The sequence below is a fragment of the Talpa europaea genome, assembly GCF_964194135.1.
Source record: "Talpa europaea genome assembly, chromosome: 2".
Classification (NCBI taxonomy): domain Eukaryota; kingdom Metazoa; phylum Chordata; class Mammalia; order Eulipotyphla; family Talpidae; genus Talpa; species Talpa europaea.
In genome coordinates, this window is record NC_140068.1 from 82,986,086 (window position 1) to 83,001,301 (window position 15,216).

The window sequence follows — 15,216 nt, forward strand, 5'->3', positions numbered from 1 at the left end:
ATTATCTTCCTTGTACTTAGCCTTTTAGCCTACCTACTAGACTATGTCTTTCATTAAAATTAAATTGCCATATTGGGCCTCCCCTTTTGGCGCAGCGGTTGAGAGCTGGGCTGCGAAGCTGCCCACAGCCTCTGCAGCGCCGGCTGGCGAAGGTCCCACATGGCGCGGCAGACCTCTCCTGTCTTGCCCACTGCTCCCCTCAGAAGTGTATTTCAGTACATCTGCCTGTTCTGTTCCCCACTCTGTCTCTGGTGAATCCTCTCACCTGCCCGCTCATCTGGCCTATACCCCGGTTCTTGCATAAATAAATAAATCTTCAAAAAAAAAATTAATTGCCATATTAAAGATTCCACCAGAGGTGTGGTGCCATACCTAGAAAGATCATCTGATTCCCTCAGTAGGGACAGGTGTACTCTTATGTTCCATCCATAGTCATTATGGAGCAAGATTAAGTAAGGTGAGATTACTTTAAGGGCACACCTGTGTGGCTCAAGTGGTAATGATAAGAAGGAGAGAATTGTTAAGAGCTGGATGTAGCCCTCCCTCATAACTGCCTATAAATGTCAACTTAAATACCACTTCTGCTGATGAAAGTTGATGATTGATCTGCACACATTGCCTTAAGAATAGTCTCCAACATTACTAACACATTTCTATCAACAGAGATGATATTAGTTGTTGTTTGGTCATATTATATGTTTTGATATTAGTAGTTAATATTTATAAACACATTGATCAATACTCATTTACAAAATGAATTTAAGATTTTAGTTCTTAGTTATTATAATTCATCAATATATTCCTAAATCATAATTATTTCTGGGAATAAATCTATCTGGAGTTTGTTATTCAAGGAGGGCCTTTGTCAGATAAATGGTCTGACATTTTTGTTAGTATATGTAACTATTTTATTCTCTCATTTGAATTAAAAGTATGACAAATAATTTTTTTCTCAGAAATGTATATTTCTCTTACTAATTTGCGGCTATTTCCCCCTTTTCTTTTACATTCTGTTTATTTTGAAAAATCAGATTTTTTAACTCACATATTATTGGTTTTATCATTTCAAATTTTCCCGTTGTGGGTCATTACAGAAGTTTTTACATGTCAATATAATTAAAATTTAAGGGGTACACTTTTTTATTTTTCTTTTCTTTCTTTTCTTTTTTTTTTTTTTTTTTTTTTTTTGCAAATAACAGCAATTGCCTTGCCAAAAAGCGTGCAGAAAAGGAACCAGCAGTAGGTTTAGGCCGCAATAGCATTCTCCCTCCGGTTTTTTTATCACCCCCAAATCTCACTCTAAGTTAAGCCCCGTGACTCCAGCTTCCAGAGCAAACCTGAACGGTTTGAATGTGGGCTCAGCAAAATTCCGAATCCAGATTGACAGGATTATCAACCAATCACACACCCAGGTGTCCTTTCCAAGTCCAATCATGGCTGTTAGGTGTGAGCCTTAAGTGTCGAGAAGAAAGGGGTGGGGTCAAGGGGAAGGACGTTAGGATATACCACCCAGCCAGCCTCCCAACAGCAGTAAAGCGGTGCTTCGGTGTTGACATCCCGGAGTCATCCTATCTTTTGTCAAAATGTCTCTTTCCAAGAAGTTAACTCTGGACAAACTGGATGTTAAAGGGAAACGTGTCATCATGAGAGTAGACTTCAATGTTCCCATGAAAAATAATCAAATTACTAACAACCAGAGAATCAAGGCTGCCATCCCAAGCATAAAATACTGTCTCGATAATGGAGCCAGGTCGGTCGTTCTTATGAGTCACCTAGGTCGTCCTGATGGTAATCCCATGCCTGATAAATATTCCTTACAGCCTGTTGCTGTTGAGCTGCAATCCTTGCTGGGCAGGAAGGTATTGTTTCTGAGTGACTGTGTGGGGAAACAAGTGGAGAAGGCCTGTGCCAGGCCACCTAGGGGTTCTGTCATCCTGCTAGAGAACCTGCGCTTTCATATAGAAGAAGAAGGGAAGGGTCTAGATTCTTCTGGAAATAAAGTTAAAGCTGAGCCAGAGAAAATAGAAGCCTTCCGAACATCACTTTCCCAGCTAGGGGATATCTACGTGAATGATGCTTTTGGCACAGCTCACCGGGCCCACAGCTCTATCGTGGGAGTGAATCTGCCACAGAAGGCTTCTGGATTTTTGATGAAGAAGGAGCTCGATTATTTTGCTAAAGCCTTGGAAAATCCAGAAAAACCCTTTCTGGCTATACTAGGTGGAGCCAAAGTGGCAGACAAGATCCAACTCATCAAAAATATGCTAGATAAAGTCAGTGAGATGATTATTGGTGGTGGAATGGCTTATACCTTCCTTAAGGTACTCAACAACATGGAGATTGGTAATTCCCTTTTTGATGAAGAAGGAGCCAAGATTGTCAAAGATATCATAGCCAAAGCTAATAAGAATGGTGTGAACATTACTTTTCCTGTTGACTTTGTGACAGCTGACAAGTTTGAGGAGAATGCTAACACTGGACAAGCCACTGTATCATCTGGCATACCTTCTGGCTGGATGGGTTTGGACAGTGGTCCTGAGACCAACAAGAAGTTCGCTGAAATTGTGGCCCGGGCCAAGCTAATTGTATGGAATGGACCTGTAGGGGTATTTGAGTGGGACGCCTTTGCTAATGGAACCAAATCCCTCATGGATGAAATTGTAAAAGCCACTACCAAGGGCTGTATAACCATTATAGGAGGTGGAGACACTGCTACTTGCTGTGCCAAATGGAACACTGAAGATAAAGTTAGCCATGTGAGCACTGGAGGAGGTGCCAGTCTAGAGCTTCTGGAAGGTAAAATCCTTCCAGGAGTAGAGGCTCTCAGCGACCTGTAGTTGACAGTGTTCCTTCCTACTGCTTTCTGTCCCTAATCTATAAGTCACCTTAGTACTTTTACATTCTTATTCCACCGTTGTTATAATCTACCCTTATACGAAGACCCAGACAATGACCCAGGCAATGAACAATGGGTGAACCATCAGAAACTCAACATCAGCACAGTTCTGCTGTCCTGGGATGCATTTGCCTACTCAAAGATTTCATTTGAACTTCACCATTATGATTCGTTGGGAGGATATACATTTATGCTGGCTATTAAGGTTAATTGAATAAACTGAATCTCTCTCATACTTTCACTCCAGATTATTGTTTCACTATTTGAAACAAGGGAACAAGACAAAACCTATGTTGTCAGAGAAAGGTGGGATAGAAATAGGCAAAGTATTAAATAATAAAATTGCCTAAATAAACCAAGAAAAATAGTTACATTTGAGAACACATGAGCATCATTAAAGGTCTACTAGAAGGAAATTTCTTATGAAATTAGAAGAGAAATAAAATATATTATTCAAACTCAAGTAGTCTTAAAGCACAGAAGGAATTTAAACGCAGGCAGGAACTATGTCTGTGTGTGGAGGTACAAGAGTACATACGCATGCCTATTAGAATGGTAGGTACAAATAAAATCTAGGTTTCAAAGAAGTAATTGTTTTATTTTTAAAGCAAATATTTAATTTATTGATAATATAACTGCTAAAACTTGAAACTGGCTTATAAAATAGAAAATACATAAGAAATCAGAGACAATAAAGATTAAAATCTTTCATATTACAAAACAGAATAAAAAATTCAAATGTAGAAGAAAAAAATAATTACTGAGAATATTTTGCTTAGCTCTCTAGACAAAAAAGTTGGCTCAGGGCAATATTGTTAACATCTTTAAAAGTTCCTTATTCCAGCTAAAATGGCCTAATGCCCATAACTCAGATAAATATTTCTATTCAACATTCTGAATAAGTGGGCTTAAAATATAATCTAATACACCTGAAACTTCAGTGTGTTTCTAATGGTAATTTAATAATGATATGGCAATCTCAGAGACTATATAGAGGATTAAATATATAGATTTAAAAATACATGAAAAGGAAAACCAGAACTATGGTTGTTGAAATAAGGTCATAGAATATCACTCTCTTGCATAAAATTTCAGGGCAAATAAGTGGGCGCTTCTCCAAGAGGTCTTCTAGGGAATCAAGTTAGTGAGAAAAATCTTTCACTCTAAATAAGCGGGTTCCATCTCTGTGTCTTAGGTATCTGTCCACGCTTTGACTTACAGCCCCCCAAAGGAAGTTAGTGACAGGAAACATATTTCTTTTAAATACGTGACCCATAAAGTTCAGGAATTTCTCTTCCATATTATATTGACTATTAATCATTCTTAAGGCCTATTTTGCAAGGGAAACGAGGGTGTATTCTCTCTGGTACTCAACTAAAAAAATTAATAGATTCTGTTACTAAAAGGAAAAGGGTGGTGTAAATACTGGGAGAAAAATACTAATTTTTAGCCAGTGTTCATGCTAGTCACCCAAGTATCCATGTACAATTATCCATGCACTGTTTCCAACATACAGAAAATCCCTTCTCCAAGAGGTATCAATAGAATCAAATGTTTTGTCCAATTATTACATCCCACTGAAAATTAAGGATCTCAGGATGACACACAATTTTTTCTATTTCATTCAGTGGAGAGTCCAACAGTCTAGGGAGCTAAAAAATACAGTCATTTATTTTTTTCACACCTCTAACAGCCCTGTCCATATACACACAATATACAATTGTGGAAAAAAAATATGATCTCTGAAATAAAAATCTTCACTTGAAAGAGCCACTGGTTGATTATAAATGTGAAATAAATTATGTTGGATAAGAATTTCAAGAACTCCCTGACCTGACTGTAAAAGATTTCCTTGGTTAGACTCTTGTTTTGTTTTCAGGAGGAAATTTCTTATTCACTTTCTTTTTTGGATGCCCAATGTGGTCATCTGGGAAATTTTCCCTATTTGCTGGTCTCCTTGACATTTGGGGAAGCATATGTAGAAGAATTAGGTCAAATTGAACCACCTAACACCTTTCCTAGCATACTTGTTTTGCTTGTTACTCGTAGAGTGTTAAAATGCCTACAATTTCTTTTTATATCACACAATATAATCCTCAGACTAGTTATTTTCAAACTTTTTTAGTTATTTTCAACCTTTTTAAGAATAAATATTTCTGTTCTTTTACTTCCATGTGAAAGAAACTCACCCCAAAATCTCTTCTAGTTATAATTCTTAATTTTCTGGCTCTTTGTTTTAATTAATTGAGTTCTTTGCTCAACCCATTTTCCTTATCTTCATTTTAAGATAGGTCAACTTGTATCCTCTGATAAAGTAGGCAGAGACATAAGGAACAACATAATCTGATTTTAGCCTGTGGGGTCCTCATATTCCTGGCTGAAAAGTCCAAGTGAGAAATGTTTGAGGAAAACTGAGTGACAGACTTTATCTTGCTATTTAAGGAACTGAGACAATTAGTTCTTTCATCTCAGAGACTACTCACTTTTCTGGCCTATTAGCCAACTTTGGTTGCAGGCAATAAGCAGATTGTTCAGTATTTCCTGGCTGTGATCACTTTTTTGTTGTAGTATCTTGCTTACAACAACATGTGGACCAGGAAAAAGACTAATTATAATAAAGTAAAAATCAAAATCAACAAGCAACTATAAACCAGAGATGGTTGGGGGGGTGGATGGTTTAGAGTCAAATTAAGGGGGGTGGGAATTGTATGGGGAATATAACTAAGATGAAATGCATATATTGTGCAAAAATGAAAAATGATGTAAAAAATATATAAAATTAAATTTTAAAAAATGTGACAACAAAAATCTACTGATCTTCTGCCTCTTTCCAAATGCTTTCTCTGCAGTTTGGGGTGCTGTAGGAATGTACTCTGCCTCCTACAATACCACAAGCAAAGTTTTACTAAATGCCACAGCAAAAAACGATCATCACCTTCCAGCCTGCACCTAACCCTTAAGTGAATGTCTTCTTTTAAGGCTTTTATTAAGGCAGTATCCCTCTTACAGGTATGAGTTTCTACCTTAGTCTATGGACTAATGGTTCTCAATTAGGGGCAATTTTCCCTTGTAGGGGACATTTGATAAAGAAAGGGGGGCCTCCCTGGTGGTGCAGGTGGTTGAGTGCCGCACTGTGAAGCTGTCCCCAGCCTCTGCAGCACAGATTCAATCCCGGCCAGCTAGCAAGAATCCCACATGGTGTAGCAGACCTCTCCTGTCTCACCCACTGCTCCCCTCAGCAGTGTATTTCGTCAATCTGCCTGTTCTGTTCCCCGCTCTGTCTCTGGTGAATCCTCTCACCCTCCCGCGCATCTGGCCTGTATCCTGGTTCTTGCATAAATAAAATAAATCTTTAAAAAAAAAAAAAAGAAAAGAAAAGAAAAAGAAAGGGGCACACATTTGTTAGTCACAGGGGAAACGTACTGTAGGCATCTTATAGTTGTGGCCAAATGTGCTATTAAAATTCTACAGTCTACAACAAATAACTACCTGCCCAATGTTTTAACAAGGAAATTTATTTCCCATAGGACATTCCAGGATGGTATGAGTAAATAGACATGTCTAGAAGTCATCCAAGGAGTCAGGCTGGCAAAATGTCACCATCTGTACTAGGTTTCCATCTCAAGGAGAAGGAAGTTCAATTCAATTTGTTGGTATTTTCCAGCAAACTGAACAGGGAAAGTGAAATGCAGAGCAAGCATTATATCTAAAGTTTGCTAAAATTATCTGTTCTTCAAACAAATCCACTCTGATATGAAAGAAAATCAACAAGCTTTGAGCAAAGGGAAAATTAGACTTGCCTGAGGCTGAGAAAGTCTGGGGCCTTTCACCTGAAGTCATCCACAGATGGCTTTATTAGAGTTATTTAGATTAACAAATAAAAAGGAACCCAACATATATACTGTGTCTGAAGCAAATGAAAAGAAAAAGTATAATCATTGCAACTTATTGGAGTATTTCAGTACCTACCTAAACTCTGGTAATAAAAGAGGGAGGGGGAAGAAAATAGAGGCAGTAGCAAAAGGTCAGAAGGAGACTAGAAATTGTAAAGATTAACTGTGTACTGTATTGACCAGTTAAACAGGGATGCATGAATGGTGATGGTGACTGTGTGGAATGTTCATTTGAAGGTCTGTTCACAGACACAGCAAGTTTATTGACAAAAGGTGCTTGCTTAGACAGGGGTGGCCTTTTATATTGCTCTTTGGTAGAATTTCTCACTTTGTGGATTTCTCAGTTTAGGTTTGCTGTAAAGACTGTAAGTTCTCAAGCCTCCCTGGTGGCCTACAGATTAAGTCTCACCGAGATGGCCCGAGTGAGTTCTGATCCTGACCAGGGAGCTGACCCACATGGTGCAGCAGACCTCACCTGTCTCGCCATCTGCTCCCTTCAGCAGTATATTTCAGTAAATCCAGCTGTTCTGTTGCCTACTCTATCTCTGGTGAATATTCTCACCCCCCACACCTCTGGCCTACCCCCAGTTCTTCTACACAAAAATAAATAAAATGAATTTTTTTTTTTTAATAAAAAAGACTGTTAATTCTCTCTACTCCCCCTCAGCCCCCACCTCTGGTCCCTGGCCATTTGAAAGTTGTGTAACTGGCTTAATAACCCTGTTAATCATCACTACTCCCACCTCCTCCCAGTCCAAGAGGTCTGCAGTCTAGGCTATTGGAATGAGATGTTTAGCTTTTCCAGCAGTGTGTCCTCTTCAGCAATCCGTGGCTGTTTCTGATGCCACTATCAACCCCAAAGGGATACAGAGAATTTTATTAGGGATGTAACACAATCAATTTTTCAAGTTCCCAGGAATACAGTTGGAACCAATAATGGTTAATCATAAAAAAGGAGGGATAATTCAGTGAATTCACACTTGATCCCCAAAAGAAAATGCAGTTCATAATCAGAGTTGAATTATGTTTATTCCTAAATGTTCAGTCTGGGGAATTTTTTGTTGTTGTCACAAAAGACAGGATCCTAATACAGAGAATAATGTTGATGAATAAAGAAAATGAAGGTGACATAAAAAATAGTTTATTATTCAGAGTATCAAGAAGCATGTATATATTAACTGGCTTTAAATCAGATAAATAATTGTTCATAAAATCTTCAGGTCTCAGAACTAGCAAAAATAATCCCTAAGTGCAGAAAGAGACTGTGTATTTTCAGGAGAGAAAAGGCAAATAGACTTTCCTAGTGAGAAATGCCTAATAGTTTTCAGAAGAGTGGGATTAAAAATACTTTCCAACAAGTTAGAGGCCTCAATGTGCATGGTGTAGAACAAAGTTCTAACGTGTCCTTCCCAAGTCAGTAACAGAATTACCCCGAATTTACTAGAAATGTAGATAGAGCCATACACAAAACCTGTTGACTCACCAATTCTGGAGATGGAATCCAGCAATCTGTCTTTTAAAAAGCTATCCAGTGTTTTCATTTCAACAAAAATTTGAGAACCATTGATATAGAATAAAGACTACTATAGGGAGGCAGGAATTGGAACTGATGCATCACTATTTAGTTGTTTTATTTACTTATTTCTCTTACTATCTAGTTAGTCAAGGCAAATCAATTCACTTCTCTGAGTTCCATTATCTGAAAAATTATGTACTATTCACCTGTTATCTGAGAAGTTCCTTTTAGCTCCCTATTATAGGACTCTGAAACCCTGATTGGTATATTAATAGATGAGACTGTTGACTACATTTTATATTCAGACTCTGGACAAATAATGAAAAAAAGCTAGGGAGTTTATAGACAAATGATATAGAGGTATAAATTGAAAGAGGAAAAAAAAACTTCAGAACTTTGTCCAAATAGAAATTTCTTTGGAAATTTGACTCTTACTTCCTATGTATGAGAGCAAATTTTCCTAAACTACAGCCAACTAAGAACTTGAAATATAAGTAGAATAAAATATAGTGAAATAATTCAGCTAATCATTGCCTTACTAGAGTCATTTAGATAAAAAAGTGAACCCAACATACATATTTACAAGAGAAAATCAACAGTCCAGAAAATATTTGAACATTTAGGTTTGCTTATTTGATTTTGATCGCTTGAAGTTATAATGTGGTTGTATCTGAAGATAGTGAAATATTTGTGAGAAGCAGCAGAGCTTTCATTGTGTATGCTCTTATACAAATAAATTGGTAGACTGATCATTTTTTCAATTAGGAAAAATCACCTACAATTTGAGCAGGCCTTGCAGGAAGTCTTACTTGCCCTTGTCCAATTCACAGATTCAGACGAATGAATCATCCCTTTGGAGTATTTTATTCTTTAGGCAGGCTCTTGGTTTTACTCTTTACCATCACCGGAATATTTTTGGTTACATATCCATATCCCCCAACTTTTAAAAATGAGACACTAGATTTTATTTAATATTCTACTCTGGGAACTAGAATAGTATTTAGCACATAGGAGGTTTTTATTGATATTGCTGTGCTTTATAAATTGAAAGTGTAATGTACATGATATTCAAAGATGTATGGTAAAAATACAAGTTTTATAATGAGAACAGAAATGTAAAAATTTCTACATATCAGGCACTACATAACAGGAACTTCATTAGCACATTCAGGAAGTTTCTTTTTCCTGTCAAAAGAAACTGAATATTATATTTAATATAGTATGCTAAAGCAAGACAGCTAGGACACAGCACAATCAATTACTAGAGAAAACCAAAGTTAAATCCCATATAATTCCAGTGAGAAGTGACCATTGTAAGTCACAAAAAGCTGGTAATATTTTGCCTACTTTACCAAAAAGTGGATAAATGCATTCTTAATTTGTCTATAAAATGGAAAATGACATTAAGATATGTATTGTGTATATGTTGGAAGACCATAGGAGACAATCTTTTTTTTTTAAAGATTTATTTATTTATACAAACACTGGGTACAGTCAGAAGTGCAGGAGGGTGAGAGAATTTACCAGAGCCAGAGCGGGGAACAGAACAGGCAGACCGATGAAATACACTGCTGAGGGGAGCAGCGGGCGCAGCAGGAGAGGTCTGCGCACCATGTGGGACCCTCACTGGCAGCCAGAGATTGAACCAGTGCTGCAGAGGCTGCGGGCAGCTTCACAGCCCAGCGCTCAACTGCTGCACCACAGGGGAGGCCCATAGGAGACAATCTTAAGTGCATACCCCCACAGGGCCTGACACAAAGTACTAAACATGTAAATACTTATTACTAATGAGAGTAGGAGTGGCTCCCCTGGTGGAGCAAGGGGTTAAGACATAACCTATGAAGCTATCCGCAGTCACTACAGTGTGAGTTCAATCCTAGCCAGGGAGCTACCCACATGGTGCAGAAGACCTCTCCTGTCTCGCCCACTGCTCTCCTCAGCAGTGTATTTCAGTCAATCTGCCTGTTCTGTTCCCCACTCTGTCTCTGGTGAATCCTTTCACCCCCCATACCTCTGACCTGTATCCCAGTTCTTGTATGCATAAATGAATAAATCTTTAAAAAAGAAAAAAGAGGGCCTCCCCAGTGACGCAGCGGTTGAGCACTAGGTTGCGAAGCTGCCCGCAGCCTCTGCGGCGCCGGTTCAATCCCCGGCTGCTCCCCGGCCACCAGAGGAGGGTCCCACATGGCGCACAGACCTCTCCTGCCACCCACTGCTCCCCTCAGCAGTGTACTTTGGTCCTTCTGCCTGCTCTGCTCCCCACTCTGGCTCTGGTGAATTCTCTCACCCTCCCACGCTTCTGACTGTACCCAGTGCATGTATAAACAAAACAAACAAATAAATAAATAAAAAAACATGCCTCTAAAAAAAAAAAAATAATAAAAAAAAAAAGAGTAGGAAATGTTAACCTGTACTACTACTCTTAAGATTGAGAACATTTTCTCAAGATCAAAATTCCTTGGAAAGAAATCTTTACAGGAAATTATATGTTAAGCAAACTCAGACCAGTCCCATAAAGTGCATCAAGCCCTTTATGGGCCTACAATCTTTCAATATCCTTGGCAATGATTGGGTTGGATGTTCTGAAATGCATTGAATTGTACTCTCTTTGAATGTAAGTAATTTCTCAGTGTTTAAATCCTCTAGGATGATAAAAGTTTTCATTCATCTTGTTCCTTAGGAATGACACAAGCCAACTTATCACTAATGAGGTTTTGATATACAGTCTTCCCTTTGGCTTTTACATTCTACCTTAAAGGTATAGCACAACTTTCATTATTTACAGATATCAGATAGCAAAATCTATCTTTGTTCAATAGACAGCCACAAAAGTGATATCTTGCATATCTTGCAGTATACTTATTCTAATTTTATCTGGTTTTCCATTTCTTCCATACTTTTTTGAAGATGACTGTCTAATTCCTTTTGGGTTTTGCAACACATAAAAATGATTTTAAACTTCATAAGCGCTCAACAAGTTTTTATTAACTGAATGAACTAATTAAATGTCCAAATATAACTGCTCTTCCTTTTCACATGAATGAGTAATAGATTCCATTTATTCAGACCTTACTTTAACCCCTGGCCTGAGCACATTACTAATAACATGTTAATGCTATAGACTGTGCTACAAGAATGTGTCAACCCATTTTACAAACAAAATATTTGAGCAGCGAGAATGAGCACCTTGTTCAAGAATGAGTCCTGGAGTTTCCTTAGTCTGTGCTATGACCATTTGGTGAGCTCTATGCCATTGAATCCATTCTGTATCCAGAACAATGATTCAAAATATACTTCAGGCACATAATTTCTTATTTCTGCAATCTTAGTAAAGATTTTAGTAGAGTTCAGAGAGTAAGGAAAACATTTCTGAGAGTAAATCTCAGGAAAAAATAATCACTGTTCTTCCCTTCATTCTAGGAACACTAGCAATTCTCTTGCAAACAGAGCTATGTCATGGAAATAGAACCCAAGATTTCTTTCTACTGAGTTACATGTTGACATCTGCCATGAGACACTAATATCTTGACTGAAGACATATAATTCACATTATTAGTAAAAATCCATGAGCAAGATTTACTTTGAAGCAATATGGAGAAAAGCTAACATATCAACATTGAAACAATGTATGAAGTTATAAAACCTGCACTAGTATCAAATAATTCCCAGTGAAGGAAATTTCTAATTTCTCTGTGACAAATGTAATAGAACACATATGACTATATGTTTATCCATGTTGAGGACTTGGATTATAAGTCAGATGATATTTAATGTTCTTTTAATCATTGTAATATGATTTTACTTAAATTCTGATATATTTCATAGCATGGTCTTAATTATTTTGTAACTTATAGTTGCCTATGAAATCCAGGATCCATTAGATATTTCCATTCTAGGAATTCCTGTTAGGACTGGCTGGAGCCTCAAAAGAAAAGCATAAAGGATAAACCTGCATTCAACCAATGAGCTGAAGAAGAACCCTCTTCTATGAATGATGAAAGTCCTAAGGAATTAGTTACAGATAAAACAATCAAGTTTTATATTTTGAATGTTCTCCTGAGATGACTACAGTAAATATGTAAAATAGTTTATATAATAATGACAATAATCATAATAGCAGTTTTCATGTATGAAGTTTTAAGCTTTACTCTGTGATGGATAATCTTCTAAAGCTAGGTTATGTATATAAACTACTTTAATTCTTACAACCACCCCATGGAATATATTATAAAATAATCTTCATCTATAGCGGATTATATAATAAAATAATCCTCATCAAGGACACTAAAGCATAGAGTTAGCACTTGGTGCTACAACTAGGAAGAAGCTAAGCTGGAGCCAGGACATCGGTCTACACACAAGTTTTTCTGCAGTAGGAAAAGTATGTGAATATCCATAGAAGCATTCAACTTAAGATAATTGTTCTGCATTTATTGTTGCTGTTATTTCACCTAGAATATCTATTCTAGCAAATCTAACATTTGAGTCAGGGAACACCAAATGTCATGGAGGACAAAGCATTAATATAATCTCACTTTCAACTTCTCCCATTTATTAGCTATCGATATATGATATTGAGATATTTTTTAACTTTTATAGGACTCCATGAGAAGTAGAGATTATAGCAATAGTTTTTCAAATTTATTGATAGTTCAAAAATTCAAATGATATATATGAAATTGTTTTATGAACTGTAAAGTGCTAAGGAAATTTCAGTGTTTAATATCAATTTTTGATCTTCTCATCTCATTCATGCATTTCCAATACTTTCAGTACCTTTTCAGTCCCTCAGATATAGCATGTTATATCAGATATATCCAGTCATTTAAAAAAAAAAAAATCTCCTAGAACACAGCACAGTCTAGGGGATTTAAGGAAGTTCTTTCTAAAAAAAAAAAAGTAATATTTGAGCTAAAATTTAAAATACCTGAGAAAGTTAACCATGCAATTATTAAGGTAAGGGTTCATAATAAAGTCGTCCAGAAAAGAGTAAAAAAGCATGAAGTCTCTAGAGTGGGAATGAACTTTCATTGAGAAGGATGAGAAAGTCCCATGTGTTGGATCATCCCCAGGGAGAGAGAGAGATTTTCACAGAAAAAAACAAGATGCTATTTAGTTTGGAGCTTACAGATGGAAAGTCTAAAGAAACAGAAATGAAGAGGAACGAGTAAATTGAAAAGCTGATTCAGAATGAATCTTGAGAACTATGCATAGAAATAAAATACTTGCAAAAGTTTCCCTAAATTGGAATATGGGGAGTACCTTTCAAGCAGTAGAAATGCACATATTAATAAATAAGAATACCTGGAGACCCAACTCAAGACAGGAAAATTTTGAAAACTGTAGATCAGCCTGTGGAAATTATACCAAAAAAATCTTCCAGAAGACAGAGGGAAGTTGTTGTTTGTTTTTTTTTCAACCCCTTATAAGGAAGAAATTTGACAATACCACTTGAGTAAATAGTCTGATCTGACACAATACAATGTGATCACCACTAGTTATTCACATACACAAATTTATAATTGAAATCTATTTCTATATACCCAGGAAGGAATCCCAATATCGTAAAAATATTTGCATTTGTTTAAGATTACAATGAAACGAACATAGGTTATGTTCAATTTTGTGTAACTTGGAAGAAAGAAAATCTAGCCTATAATTTATTTATCCTGATTAAGGCTAGATTGTTTCATTCTAGATTGTTTCATTCTGAACTTTAGAATAATTATTAACTTTTTAAGTCAGAAATAGTAATAGAAAACTACACTTACTCTACAAACATCATATTAAAGGCAAATGACATGTTTTCTTCAATGGGGGTGGGCAGGATATACAGCTTCACAGCCACTGAGAAGGATGAACTTAAGTCACAGATGACCTTTGAACATCAATGAATTGTTAAAACAAACATAAAAAGGTCACATGCCAAACAGCAAGGAATCATGTTGGTTGTAGCAACATCCAGATAAACCACTAAATGGACTTCTGTATTCCTTGGTCCTTAATTTAAATGGGATTAACATTTGACAAAGAACCACATGCTTAAGGGACAATGAACCAGAAGGCAAAGAAGCTATTAGTGCATGGCCTTCTCTCAAAGGCCATGCACTGGAAAATTAGTTCGTGCCTAACATGCATTTGCATCTTTCTGAGACACAGATGGTGACATTGCACGGAGTTGGAACCAAACCCAGGGAAGAACCGTCAATTGTTACAAACCCAATGGCTATTGTGAGAAGATAATGCTTCAGCTTTATGGTTCCAGCAGCATAGCTCTAAACTTTTCAGACTGCATATAATTGTATTGAAATAATTATTTTCCATCTATTTCATGTACTTAATTACCATCTTCTACTCACCTATACAATCATTTGTTACTAGTCTCATTGGACATGTGAATCACCCTGATTGGAATTCCACCACTTCCATTATAGCCTTCAAATTCTGTTCAAAATTTGCAACACATTCATCAATCCCTAGCTGAGCATCTTCAACCAACATTTCATTTTCACTCATTTACTTTTTCAAATAAGCATTCTTTATTCATGATTCATCGTATGTCAATGTATATTAACATTTATTACATTAAAGAACAGTGTTAAGGACAGGGGATAAATTTATATGAAAATGCAGAGGTCAAGAATATCAGTTTAGGGCCTCCCTGGTGGCGCAAGGGGTTAAGACCCAACCTATGAAGCTCACTGCAGCCACTGCAGCAAGAGTTCGATCCCCGGCCAGGGAGCTACTCACTTGGCGCAGAAGACCTCTCCTGTCTCACCCGCTGCTCCTTTCAGCAGTATATTTCAGTCAATGTGCCTGTTGTGTTCCCCACACTGTCTCTGGTGAATCCTCTCATCCCCCCCACCTCTGTCCTGTACCCCAGTTCTTGCATGTATAAATAAATAAATCTT

The 15,216-nt window shown here is 37.0% G+C and overlaps 1 protein-coding gene across 1 annotated transcript; it reads left to right on the forward strand.

Moving 5' to 3' along the window:
* Nucleotides 1-1,583: 1,583 nt before the first annotated feature.
* On the forward strand, nucleotides 1,584-2,837 carry PGK2 (phosphoglycerate kinase 2; the record flags this gene model as incomplete). The annotated part of the gene is made up of 1 exon (XM_084259594.1): nucleotides 1,584-2,837. One exon carries the CDS (start codon nucleotides 1,584-1,586, stop codon nucleotides 2,835-2,837), a length of 1,254 nt encoding a protein of 417 aa, XP_084115720.1.
* Between the last annotated feature and the right edge of the window lie 12,379 nt (nucleotides 2,838-15,216).